Raw genomic sequence first — 15337 nt, 5'->3', positions numbered from 1 at the left:
TTAGTTGAGAAATAAGCAACTTATGGGAAGATTAGAATTCAATTTCTAAGAATTTTCATTCAGTGAATAATTTTTAATAAACATTTATAAAAAAAATTTATTGAAATTTGCCATGCCAATAAATAACTCAGAAATTGTCAAAAAATTTTGTAAAAATTTAATGTATTTAATTATTTTTATTCGAGTTACATCATAAAAAAAACAAAGTTAGTTTTATTAAAAATTTGATTAGCGTAAAAATCCCCGTTATACCTTGATTATAAAAAAAAGTCATCAATATTTTTAACTTCGACCTCTTTAAAACCTTAAGTTGATCATAAAGATGCTATAAATTATATCGTTTGAAAATTTTTAAATATTTCTTTTAAAACATATTAAAGTTAAATTAAGTGTAGTATAGACAGTATACACGAAAAATGTATTTAAATTCGATTTTCGTATGTAAAAGTGACCTGCGATTTAAAATATTTTTAATTTTCACGTCCGATAACAATACAATATATTATTAAATAAATATATTAATATTTTATATTATTTCGTTAATGCAGTCACTTTTGGCTTATATATAATGAACTTACTTTGCAGTATAATATACACACATATACAAAGATATAAACGTGTATAATATTCACCATTATTTTAATTTTAGTGAAATAATTATATTTAAAATATGTTTAGCGTTTCACCATATCGGTCCCATACATAATTTTTAATTAATACCGATTATATTAGTATTACCTAGTAGACACAATTATTAAAGTTTATAATATTCTTGGAAAATCAAAATTATAATTATTGTTTTTGACATAAACATGTTTATCATATGCATTTAACTAATTCATATGTATGGTGGCTAGGTATTCTGTAAATTAAATTATAAAATAAATAGTGGACCATTAATTATTGTTTAAGATAGCATCGGTACATGTTATGTCTATAATTTCAATAGTATTACACCCGAATGATATAAACGAGATAATTTTATAATTTATAATTATGTTTACGTTATAGGTGTTCCACGTGTGCGCATTCACCGATGACGGTCTAACGCAAAAGAGCTTCCTGTGCCCAGAGTCGACACTATTTGACCAGACCATACTCAAGTGCAACTGGTGGTTCTATGTTGATTGTAAGTCGTCGAGGAAGTTGTATGACAGCAACATTCCGATATCGAAGAGCTATCAGCTGATGAAGGCACTGACGTTCTTCTCATCGTACTCAGCCGGACCATCTATGGACGCTTCTGTGGCCGCAGCCACCGCTGCTGTTTCACGAGATTCGTCAGACGAACCGAAAAAGTCCGATCTCACTACCGATTCATCGCAATTCGAGTCCGTCGCAAGTTCGTCAATTTCAAACACCACCGCCTCCTCCGAAGTCCTCGACAACGTATCGTTCCGGAGATGAACGGACGCTTTATCACCCTCCCTCACTCCCACGAACAAAAGCAGAAGGCTAAGTTTTTGTTTTAGCGCATGCGTTTGTTATGCATAACATACATACGTGTATAATACAACGTCTTGCAATTATTTAATAATTTTTTTGTTTTATTTATTATTTAATTTATGTATAACGTTTATACTGTTCAACTGTTGTAACAAATAGGTTGTAGTTATTTTAGATGTTTACTATTTTTGTGATATAATAATATTATTAAAAGTGAACATTATATAAATAGGTGATAATATCAACATTGTGATATTACCTGTATAATACGCATAATGTTTTCTTAGACGCTTCAAATAGTTTTCAATTTGCTCATTTTTTTTATAGTTTTCAATTTGAAATACGTATCACAATTGTATATTATTATGTGGTAACAAAACTTTTATACGTTTATATATGTATACATATGTATTTTTTTTTTTACTAAACAATATTAAATAATTTTATTACATCATATTATAAACGTTTTCATCATTTAAAGCTAATAATTGGCTAAATGTATTTATGCACATATTAAAATAATAAACTTAGTCAAATAGTATGATGTAGAAAACAATATTGTACTTATGCAGTAGTGGACTATTGTCCATTACATGCATTATTAAACAATAAATAATATGTTACACTATATTATAATCGTATTTAATTAACAGATTCTAATTTTATGATTTTTATAATTCCCTATTGTAAATTATTCATGTGACATGCATACAGTGAAATTGGAAAATATTTTAAATTATGTGTTAAACGGTTTGTTCTTGAAGTTTATGAGTCAATGAGTTTATATTAGTTCAGTTTGATGTTTAATGAAATTTCCGTTTCTGTTCCAAAATACATTTTTTTTTTTCATTCGAAACAAAATTTAATATATTTACAATTTGTATTTACATGTTATACAATAAGTAAATTGGATGGTATTTGATTGACGGGAAGGGAAAATCACCCATTGGTGGCATCCCGTAGAAAGCAATTAAGGAGAAAGTATGTTACTGCACCAGTTCCTGTTCAGGCAGGAAAAAATCAAAATCGCGGACAGTTTGTACTATTTCAGGTAAAAAAAAATGTTGAGAAATGAAATGCTAGATATAATAAAATTTGTTATTACAAAACACAGGTAGTTAACAATGTTAATATACATAAATAATAATAATAATAATAATAATCAGGGCTAGAATTAGATACGAAGTATTAATATTACATTTTAAATATTAATTACGAAGTATATTATAAAACATGCATTTTTTGCAATAATATTCATTTTATTCAATACGTATATGCAATAATATGCATTTTATCCAAAATATGCAAAAACATGTAAAATAAAAACACCACCATTTACATACCGTACAAAACGTCCGTGATCGAATTTTACCAATTTATTATCACTGTACAAAGTGTCCGCGATATGCAACTCAAACAATAGATAGTACAAACTGTCCGTCTACCGGGTGGATTACTTGGAATTTCTTTGGATGATAGTTGGGTGATTATAGGATTTGAGTGAGTACTGTATGTTTTGTGTCACTTTTTTGTAGGTGATCGTAGCAACATTTTTTAAGGTTCGAATGCAGATGTCTTTATGAAGTGAGTCATTGGTGATATACCAAGGGGCACTTGTTAGTAATCGTAGACATAATATAGACTGAAATGCTTGGTTCAAAAATATGATTTTTTTTTTTTAAAAATATCATATTCAATACCATTCTTTGAGTTCGATCCACTTCTAATAGGCACGATATTTATTTATAACCATTTTAAATTCAAATTTCGATAAAATTAGCAAAAACCATGATCATTTTCTAACTATTTTATCGTTAATGATTTATAAAACATTAAAATATAGCTACTTAACTTGTCGGTTTAATAAAAGGTTCCTCGTAAATAATTCATAATGGAAAAAATTAAAAAAATATACATACTAGATTATTCTCCTATAAAAATGGAAATTTAAAATTTAATATTAAATAAACAAAAATAACAATTTTGTTTTTTTTATTTTCAAAAATATTTAAATTATTTAGTAAATTTTAAACTTTTATGTTTTATACATTATTGTATTTGTTCACACAATAATATCATTTTTAATACATAGTATAGATTAATAAATGAATTATTTGCTATTGCATATTTATAGTTTTAATTGTGTTGTTTTTCGTTACTAATAGTCAAATAACTTACCATAATAATATTGTCAATTGGATCAATTGATAGTAATATATCTATGCGACAATAGACTAAATAAACTTTTTGTATGTAGCGATTTACTTAATAATAAGGCCAGTGGCATGTTAAACGACATTTGTCTTATGCAATTGCTTAGCCCTAGGAATTTATGTTGAGCTTAAAAATTAAAATTTGTGTGGATGAATGATAGTAAGTTGACATATTTTTTTTATACCAAATTGTTGTCATATGTTCTTTAATGAAAATTCTAAATCACTATACAGTTTTAGATTATATATTATGTTGTAGGGGTATAGTGGGTGGGCCATTGTTTAATTACTTTACTTAGGGCTCGAAATATGCTCGCTACGCAACTGAATAAGATACATTCGACTCTCAATGTATAATAGAATGGCTATCTACTGACTATTTTCCCTTTTTTTAAATATCTATTTATATTTATTAAGTTAATCGTGTTATATAATATATTTCTCTGTAATTATTTACATCCTTTATTCAAGTATAGTTATTGCTCAACAACCAATTAAAAACACTAACGATATTTCATCTTTAATTATATAGTGTTACATTTATGATCAGTGGTCACTGATCACTATATTATTCAATTTTATTATCAATGATTAAATTTAGTACAAGCTTTCAATCCTTGTTCTTAATATATATTTTTTAGTATTATCTATAAAGTGTATTTTATTAATGGAATTTGACCTATATTAGTTATAAAAACATAATTTTTTACGTGGGCTTATATAATGCGAAATCATTTAAGTTTCCATACGTATTTTTCTGAGAGTTTGTTTAATATTTATTTAATTCTATTAAGGTTTCTTTCAATAATACTATTCTATTTCACGTTAAATACAACTATGTTTAATATCGTAGATTCGTAGTATTAAATAAATAAGATAGCCTTCGGTTATTACCACAAAATGTCTGTACAGACTTTCTTTGGAAAAATAATATACTCGTGTTAAATTGCATACATCAAAGAATTTGTATGTTAACTTTATGTATGTTCAATTCAACAATACATTTTTGTTGGCATTATTCACACACTTCATAATCATATAGTTTTCTAATAAAATAAGTCATACGAGTCATAAGTAAATTCATGTTCGACTTAAACGATATTCGAGCTATTCTTTGTAGTTTATATAATTCTAGTCTATTATAATTGTGTATTACTGCATTACAAAATTCTTAGTTAAGTTTCGATTTATATTTTACTTACTGTTCTTAATACTAGATATAAGCAAAATATTATTAAATTTTATTATTTCTACTTGACTTTTAGATAGATATTTATATTATTTACATAAAGTATTGTTGATTTAAAATTATTTTTGAAAAGTTATACGAAAAAAACATAAATATTTCCATATCTATTGTCTATTATACTTGTTTCATAGTAGATAGTTACCAAAAATGTACAGAGTGATATGTAACACATTTTATAATGAATAAATTATAGACTTATATTAACCAACATCAAGAGATATTGTAATTTTAACTTGTTTTTTTTTTAATTTTCAATTAGGTATTTTGTTTATTATTTATAAATAAATATTTATAGATATCTACATTTTAAAATCAATACTAAATGTATAATCAATAATCATAAATATTAATCATCCTAAATAATAGTATGATTAAAATTTTTAATAATACTATAATAAATTGTGTTGTCCATAGCAATTGTTCAGCTTAATTTTCAGAACCAAATAATATTGAAAACTACTAAATTTTCTTGTACTTATGTATATTACACATAAAAAGTTAACTGTGCGTGAGATAAACTTTAAACAACCATTAAAACTTGGACTACTTGTTCCATTATAATAATTAAAACAAAATAATAACGTAGGTAACTACCTAGTTATGGCTAATACATAGTATACTAACAGTACTAATACATAACTGTATTTTAGGATATTATCTAGAATAAGTGCCTACTACAAATTACCAAATGGTAAGTCTATTTAATATGCATTTTTATAGGTACTCCTTAGGTATCATTAAAATAATTCAAATTTACAGGTACGATTAAATATTAATATGTAGTGATAATAATAATAAAAAAATTATGTACCTAATCTTAAAATCATAGCATTGTAATATTGTAATTTATAATATTATATTCATTTAATGATAATGGTAACAAACATCGTATATAAAAATTAGCTGCTCTGATAAAATTAAGTTTATATAGGACATAATATGACGTAAATGATATAATAGGTTAACCTATAATAATTTCGTGATTTGTCAAATGTGAAATGACCAATAATTATAATAATCAGTTGTAATACTGGGTAATATTAATACATATTTTTTATTATATTAATTGTATTCAAATCTTAATATGTTGTATATTAAAAACTAAAATATTTTGTTTTAGATTTTTCGTTGTTAAAAAAATAATAAAAATGAAAAATTGTTTATCTACTCATATTTTTTTTTCGTATTATCGAATATATTAACCAATTGTTATAAAATTAAAGACTTATAAAATCATCAAAATGTTCTCAAAGACCACATATTGCAATAAGGAGGCAACGCAAAATAGGTTTAATAGTAAAAGCTATCGAAGATAACACTACCGATGCTAGGGAAATGAGAAGATAGTATGAAAACCGACGTGAAAAGCATTCAGACAGATATACCACGGATAAAGAGAAGAAAGAGACAATGAAAGAAAAAAAAGATGAAGGGAAATTGGCAGTATTGCTCTGTATGACCGAAAACCTAAAAATAATAATATATGTCTACAACACACTTGCATATTGTACTGAATTAAATTGGTAATTAAATTTAGTGGTATAAGATAAAAAGTCTAAAATAAATTAAACTCTAATGTAGAACTGACATAGTATATTCACACTTCTAATTGTCTAGTTTAAACTTCCAAGTAACCACATTTTAATTGTCTTAGATCATAATAACAGATACTATATTGATACCGCAACAAATATAGCATAATTTCGTAATATACAGCTTCCAAAACCCCACGATCAAAGACAGACAACCCAAAAGTCTGCATGCATTGTAATTTTTCTTAAGATTTAAGCATTATCAAAATATATCATTGGATGAAGAAAATTAAACAATTATAACTGATTTGTCAAAGATTTGAAATACTCTACTAGATCGACGTTTATCTCATACCGTGTCACCATAGCGAATATTATATGACAATTTTATATGTATTAGTAAAATAAATTTATATTTAACAGTAGCCAGAAAATTATTTTATTTGACCTCATACGCAACATAGGCAATGCGCATTCATGAAACTAACTTTGTGTCGTTACCTTTAATTTAAAGTGGATTGACCTATTATAAAAATTAAAGCTAAGGCTATTATCTAGAGCAACCCCGTTTAAACCTCAAAATATACCTAACTATTCAAAAACTGAAAGGAAGAATTATATTATTAATTATTAATTTAGTTTTTAAAATATTATATAAATTATTAAATTAGCTATTTCAGAGTATTATGACACTATATTAAGTTCAAATAAATCAAAAACTGTTAAATATGAACTAAATAATCAGTGGCTATTAATACAATAATAATCAAAAAATCAAAAATATTTATTAGAAAACTAATTTTATTAGTATGAATATTGGCGATATCCGATGAGACCACTAAGGTCATCATATTAACTTATATTCTAAAAATAACAAAATAATCAAATAAAAATTTACATTGATATTTTTTCAATGGATATATTTTTAAGACAATAAAACCACATAATCAAATGTATAGTTTTTTTGTATATCGTTATCAGTTTTAAACTACCTGTTTGAATAAAAAAATTACTATGACACTTTTTAGTGTGTTATCAACTGACAATATCATCATATTATTGTAAAAAGCGTCAATCAACATCATATGCACTGCAGTGCTCTTGGTAGTGGAATGATGGAAGTAACACAATACTGATTAATGAACAAAGTATCTCATCTGTTTAATAGTGATGCATATATTATATATTAACACTTAGCAACAGGGAAAATATAGCCATACTAATATAGTAGGACTGGAAATAATAATATTAATAATTATTGTTGTTGTAAATAGCACGGGAAAAGTGTGTCGTATCCAAATATTTAGTAAATAAGGTTCGTGTAACCATAAATTTTTATTCAGTGAATCTAATGACGAGAAACAAAGTAACCGGTTCACAATTGATCTGTCTCCTCCATGAATCTCGATCTTTCCATTAGAGATGAGCAAGAGGAGTACTCGCAAATAGTTACTCCTGAACGTAAATTGAACAGACCACATACATACGTACCAGTTAGTCGACACATACAGCGCTCCCACACGGCGCTATGTACTTACTGAACGATTTCATACTTTCAAATACTATTTGTTTGCCAAGCCATAATTTTTGCATTGGTGAACTGGTGAAAGTATAATAAAAAGTGGTTTAAATGAATAAGCAAGCAAGCACTTATACATCCTTCGGTAGCTCAGTTGGTAGAGCGGTGGACTGTAGTGGCATTAGATCATAGATATCCATAGGTCGCTGGTTCAAATCCGGCCCGAAGGAAATTTTTTTTATTTCATTTTGAATATATATACTTCACAGTTGGTGATACAGTTACAGTGATTTAAAATTTAATTATAACTGTTATTTTTGTTGTGTGTATTATGCTCTCACGCATCACCCAAATGTATTCAGTTATCCAAGTAGATTACCAGATTACAGTTACTCGAACATATTAAATAATAATATAAAATAATAACAATAATAATAAATAACTTAATCTAGAAAATCCATCTAACCTTTTTACACATTCGTAATTATATTATTCTTTAATTTCTTAACAGTTAAATTGGTAAGTCGATTCAAAATCTACTAAATATTAAGGTAACTTTGTCACTATGTGTAAAATCAAAATATATAATTCATTTTAATTATTAATATAAAAATATAAAATAGGTAAGTAGAAAAAAGTTAAGCTTTCAACATACTTCTCAAGCTTAGCCTAACCTCAGCGGCTCAGCTTGCTTAGTTTAAGTTGCACATTAAATTAAAAAATACAATATCGAAAATTTTCAAAGAACATTTTAATTTATTTTTTTTCTGTGTTTCTATTGCAGTCTACACAGCAATAATAAGTAATATATAATAAAATAAAGCATATTATTTATACTATAATAATAATACTATTCAAATAATACTCTATGGCGGAAAATTAAAAATAGAACAAAATTAAAATTAGATACTTAAGCGACGCGTGAAGTGTGCGAATTATAATATTTAAATATAATATATATATATATATATATATACATGGTATACACTAACGACCCGTTTTCGCCGATCACCATGTATTTTTATGATAATTTATATTCACCAACTTTTTTTATGCATTTAATTAAAATCGGCGTTTTTAAAACTATAAGCTTTAATCCGAACATTTTTAGATCCCGACTCCCGAGACCTCTCTTCGGGACAACGGGATACAAATGAAATAAAAAAATCGGTAGTATCCCTTAAAATCCGGGACATATGGCAACCTTACTCTAAGTGCATATATCTATATTAAAGTAATTTATTTCATTTATATTGCCTAGAGTCATAAATTCATAAATTAAATTTGGTTCACTCGTGACAAAAATAAACGTATCAATGATAACAAAATATTTTTTTCGATAAATGTATTTAATCAATTGCGTTATTGTTATTAGTATTACTATATTATAATATTTATAATATATACGATCAGAAGAGTCGTGTATAGCATTTTGAAATGTTTGTGACCTCATGGTGTAGCTTAAATTTAACTAGTTACAGCAATCAGACTTGTGTCTCACAGTGAATCACTGAAATGTCATATTTTAAGGGACATTTTTAAGTCGATTGTTACACTTATTAAAGTGTCCCTTAAAAATTTAGTATCTAAAATATGTCTCAGTCTCATAAGCTATATGAAATTTTTGATTGTTTAGAAATATATATATATATTATAATATGTATATTATATACCTATTTCGGTATAAAATCATTTTTTTTTATGTAGGCCAATTATACGTCTACACTCGTATAGTTTTTGGCTATTTCATGTTTCAAACTATTATTAATTGTCGGCTAAATGGATGTCAGCAGTTTGTATCACACCAACATTTCTTAATGAAATAATAAAAGAATTAATAAATTTAATTATATTTTAATAAAGTAGTATAATATTCAAATAGCAATACTTCCCAAAACAGAAAAAAATATTTAAAACCAACCCAAAGAGTATACATTGCATGATTCATGACGTATTTAATTTGCATTACAGACTTAAATTTATAATTATTATGTGATGTAAACCTTGAATTCAAGTTCTATACCACTATATTTATATACTTAATTATAGTGTAGGTAATATACTAATATGCAATATTAACAATAATATTAATATTAATTATTAACATTATTATGGTAATGTCAAAAAACCTTCTAATGAACAGCTGTATTTCTCTTAATATTATTCTACATTTATATACTGACGTGATAAAAATGTCTAACAAACAAAATTCAAACGTTACATCATTTAACAAAATATCTGTCTTAAATATAATATATTTATTAAATAGTTCTCATGTAATAATCAACGTAATCGAGTATATTATGGATTTGTTTTATTTAATCTAACTGTGACAAATTAATTTCATAAGAATCATTGCGGACGATATAGTCGTGAGCAAACAAGACAATATACTTAAAGATTAAAATTTGCATTTTGAACATTTATGAATATCCGACCTCGTGACAAATAGAATTCAACGTTGACATCGCCTTTCAAAAAACAGCAATGATTCATAAGTCTTCCTAAATTGTCCACATTGATTTTCTTTAATATAGCTAGCTTTTATTTATTATAGATCTAATTCGGCATATAAATAAGTAATACATATTAAAGCAATGTATTTAAGTCCATAATATAGAAAAGTACTACACTAACATACGTAGATATAGTAGGTATATATATGGAAAAAATTTAAATATAGATTCACCAAGCATGTTCAATTTTTTTTTTCTTCAATATTTCAGTTATTCAAAATCTGATTCATGAAATAATTAATTAAATACTTCAACTAATTGTACTGCTTAAGGAGTACTACTCTTCTACTTGTTTAACGAATAATTATACTGAAAAAGTGAAAATATTGACATCAAAATCAAAATTTGAATGAGTTTTTAAAACCTACTTAAGACTAAAAATGTAAAAAAAAAAATCCTTTCCATTTTACATACTATAGAAAATATCGATAAATTATAGTATATAAAAATTAAAATTATCAATTAATATACGAGTATAATGTGAAGTGTTCTATTACATAGGGGAAATAATTTTGTATTTTTTTATTATTAGGCATTACCTATATATTCAAATATCACTACAAAATACCAACGATCGACTTAACCATTAATTTATATTTATATGTAAATATAGTTTCATTTCATACAAAGTTGTACTTATTTTACAACGTACAACTAATAACCGATAAATTATGTAATAAGAAAATCCAATATTAACTAGCTGTTCTATTTTGATTCGATTATGCGTATTATATCGGATGAAATTCAGCCATAAATACAATTCCATAATTATAGATCTGGGGCTCAACATTACAAGTCCGTTTATTTTCATCAGCAGAATATAATCTTTACTTGCGTACAATTATTTTTTTGTGCATAACACACATAATCATGTACTATATCAACCGTTTTCAGTTAACGTGTATGTACAACTTATGTTGCCGTTAAATCTATCATATTATATCGTCGTTTTGACTACTAGTAAATACGGAAACTAAGTAGTACATACAAAATCGACTAAGAATAACCCATTTTTTACCATATTCGTCAATTTTACAAATGGTCTGTAATAAGCAATACATTTAAACTATAATATATAAAATATAAAATTATATTAATAATAAGGTTAGTATTCCAGGGCGTTTTCAATTAATCCTCGTGATTAATTGTAGACATTTTATACCGTAACCGTGTATTAGTATCTGTACAAAATATGCTTTCGATTCTAAACCTTAAATCATTAGTAAGTGCTTAAAACAGTTGAAAGGGGTCCTCACGTAAGTTTGAATAATGACGTATATTTCGTGAGCGACATCGCCATTCTCCACGCACGACCGTAACTATACCAGGTAGTTTGCTAACTGAGACGGCAGCACCGGTGAACGCTGTCGTGCGTATATTGCTTCGATCTCACAACTGCAGGTGTCGTGTTCGTATTACGCGTGTGAAAATCACCAACTCCTTATGGAGTAAAACGAACGATTTAATAAAATGTATATATATTATGCAGTATATACATCATCGTTTATTTTTTAGGGCCGAGTGAAAAAAAAAAAACACATTTGTGCCAAGCAACTCGTTGTGCGCCACCTACATCAATCAAATCCAACGCGCGTGATTGACACGAACTCACACACTGCTATTATTGGTGTACAGTGTAGGTGTGTAGTATAGGTATATTATTGTAAGCTCGCACACAATACGGCCGAGTAACATTACACAAAAAAATATACGTATACCTGTGATATTGTTGTTGTAGTGTGTGGACCATTGTGCGAGCGGAGCGGGTACGATTGTCCGAAAACGGACGGGCCGAACTACTTAGGGAATGAGTCCGATTGCCCAACGCGCCGGACTAATAGATGAATAGGAAAGTGTTTTTGAAGAACATTTTGAAAAAAATAGTGTAAACGCAATCGGATCGTTTTGGGATGGTGCCGAGCGCGATTCGCGTGATCTATACCCGTCTAGAACGCCGCCCGTACCATTATTACCGCTGTGAGACGAACGTTTGTAATGTGCGCCGCCGAGTGGTTTTATTATTACATTATTTTTTTCGTCTCCGAAATTGGTTTTACGACACATGCCTCGTCGTCGTCGTATTCTCGACGCCTCCGTCTCTATTGTTGTCACCGACCACGGTTTTTTTTTTTTTTTTTTTAATTTCAATCTCTGACCGACTAAGGCGAACAATAGAGACTGCCCGGTAAAGAGTTAAAAAATTCATAGCGGTGTTTCTGGCGAAAGGCACAAACGCGGTCAATCACCGTCGCCGAATCTTATCAGTCTTATAAATTATAAGTGCGATAAATTTGATAACGATATCGACGATTAACGCCACGGATTAATAAACTAGTATGTAGATTATTAATCCGTGATTAACACAAGCCGTATATATATAGTACATTGAATAGTGGTTAAAATTAGTATATTACTAAATCATAAGTGTAAGCGTTTTGCGTCAGGGGTACAGTGAAAGAGATTGAGGATATTACGGGCGACCGTGCAGTTTCCGTATTTTCGCATCCACACCGCCATTAACAAAATTTGTACATAATATTTATATTAGGTACACATAGGTATTTCATGCATTGATGCAATACAATCTGCACTGCACTTCAACAGCGAAAAAATAGAATATGTACTTGTTAGTAGTTCAGCAAAATGAAAATCATTGTAGTATAATATTGTTGGCATACTTTCTACAGACGTTTTCTGGAAAAACTTCGTCATTTCATCGGGAGCAGATAATTTAAAGTAGGTATCCACTTTAGTAATAAATTATAATGTAAATACATAAATAATTAGTAGTTTTGAGCGGTTTAAATATGTTTTTATTTTTAATTAATACGTAAATTAAATATTTATTTCAAGTAAACTATGTAATGAAATACATCTTATTTGCACACTCAATAGTTATAAACGTTGGTGAAATCATGATTTTTAATTTGACAATTAATTATGATGTCTTTACTATATTCTTGTAAAAATATATTCTTTAAAAATTCAAACAAAGGAAAAAACAAAAACAACGTTTAGCTACCTACCAATTTTGTCATTACCCTGTTTTTTTTCGCTCTATGAAAGAAAACTCAAAGAGATTACACCCTAAACTTATTACAATCTGAAGAAAATCTTTAAAGCTGTATGCTAAGTTTGTGACCGGAAACACGGTGAAAAAGTAATTATGGAATTAAAAAACAAAATAATAATAATAATGTAGTATCATTGTAAACCCAAGGAGATTTTATCTTGTTTAGCATTAATAAGATGAAGAAAACAAGGTTAATGGATTTGAAGCAACTGCGTATTACTGAATATAATATGACGAAAATTAATTGTTGTCAATTGAGAATAACTATGTGGGTAAGCATTGTATAGTAATATATTAAATTACCTACGGTAAATATTAAATATATGTATACCTCCTGAAGTACCTATGTCTATGTAATTATTAAACTTCCATTTCGTAAATCGTAAGTTAATTTTGTCGAGAATTTTAAATTGTTTTATATCAACTATATAAAGTGATTTAATTTTTCTTAGTATGAAGCTCCAGCTTCATGTTGTAGTCTAGTAACTCCCTGTAGAAAAAATAATTACGTTTCGTTTTTTTTTGTTTATTTTAGTTTTGCATTTTATTTTTAAATCAAATTACAAACATAATAATTAAAATTTATATTATATTTACTGAACTTAAATGACAAACGTACTAAGTACTACCACTCAATAGTCAACGCCTACATAAAAAAATAGTATTGCTTATATTTTATTTAAATTAAAATGCCTATTGAATTAAATATTTGTGCACTGATAAGCTACGATTGGCTATTATGATAAATTCAGAATAATCGAGATTAAAATATGTATCTGTTCAGAGTCAGTGTTCAGTAATATTTGTAATGGTTAAAAATTAACAACTTAAATTCAATAAATGACAATTATTATCAAAAATGTATCTCTTTATACATTAGAAATGAAATTGATAATAATCATCATCGTATATATATAGGTAATAAATACATTTATGATTTAAAAACGATTTGCAAATCTAATACACAAAAACAAGTTTTAAAATTTAATTTAATTTATATTGAATTATCCAATTATTTTATAATGTCATGTAACCAAACCAATTCCTTAAATATATTGATTATATTTAAATAATTACAATAATAAAAATCAAAATCTATTTATTTCGAGTATACTGTAACGCCCTTTTAAGACTTTATATTATAGATAAAGTGATAAGATCACTTCCCGGTATGATAATAATAATAATAATATTATGACTTTATTGACTGCATTGAATTCCATTCACCGGGTGGTGAACAACAGCCCTTTTTCGTAGTATATAAAAATACACAATGTGTCTTATTAAATCATTGTCTTGACATTGTCAACGTGCGAATGTAACAATGCATTTTAATGAGCGAGTATTCACCAACAAAATCCCTCCAATTTAGCCCTGTATCTATTGGATTTGGATAATATTTGAACTAGGTAATTAATATTTATCTGGTTATTATTTATAATACATTTAAATATTATAAATGGAAAAGTTTTGTGTAATATTTCATCATTCTGTTATTCTATATTTTTACAATTTTGCGATTTTTGATTACAATACTATAATATTTATATTACTTGCAGCTACTACGATTTAGTTAATTTTAGTACAAATCTTAGTAAATATTTTATAATTTTAAATTTAATAATAATTCTGTTATTTTGGTCAAAGTAGTCATAAATCATAATAATATTGAAACTACAATATATTATGTGTAATGTGTAAAGTGTGTAATGTATATATATATATATATATATATATATATAAAATGTTTTTATTAAATTTAATTTTCGCTATATTCTTGATTGTACAA

The 15337-nt window shown here is 26.8% G+C and overlaps 1 protein-coding gene and 1 non-coding gene across 4 annotated transcripts in view; both read left to right on the top strand.

Moving 5' to 3' along the window:
- The window catches only part of LOC113558282 (putative mediator of RNA polymerase II transcription subunit 26), a 50123-nt gene extending 48324 nt beyond the window's left edge, over positions 1 to 1799 (top strand). For all 3 annotated transcript variants that reach the window (XM_026963763.1, XM_026963767.1, XM_026963757.1), the window contains one exon: positions 1012 to 1799. In XM_026963763.1, the coding sequence (XP_026819564.1) occupies positions 1012 to 1407 (396 nt within the window). In that variant the 3' untranslated portion in view covers positions 1408 to 1799. The remainder of the gene's footprint in view (positions 1 to 1011) is intronic.
- A 6299-nt stretch (positions 1800 to 8098) lies between these two features.
- On the top strand, positions 8099 to 8189 carry Trnay-gua. The gene is given in 2 exon segments: positions 8099 to 8135; positions 8154 to 8189. It is a non-coding gene; the product is annotated as a tRNA-Tyr (tRNA).
- Positions 8190 to 15337: the final 7148 nt, after the last annotated feature.

Source organism: Rhopalosiphum maidis, chromosome 1 (assembly GCF_003676215.2).
Source record: "Rhopalosiphum maidis isolate BTI-1 chromosome 1, ASM367621v3, whole genome shotgun sequence".
NCBI lineage: Eukaryota > Metazoa > Arthropoda > Insecta > Hemiptera > Aphididae > Rhopalosiphum > Rhopalosiphum maidis.
Note: the sequence above shows the minus strand (reverse complement) of the source record. Positions and strands in the feature narration are given on the sequence as shown.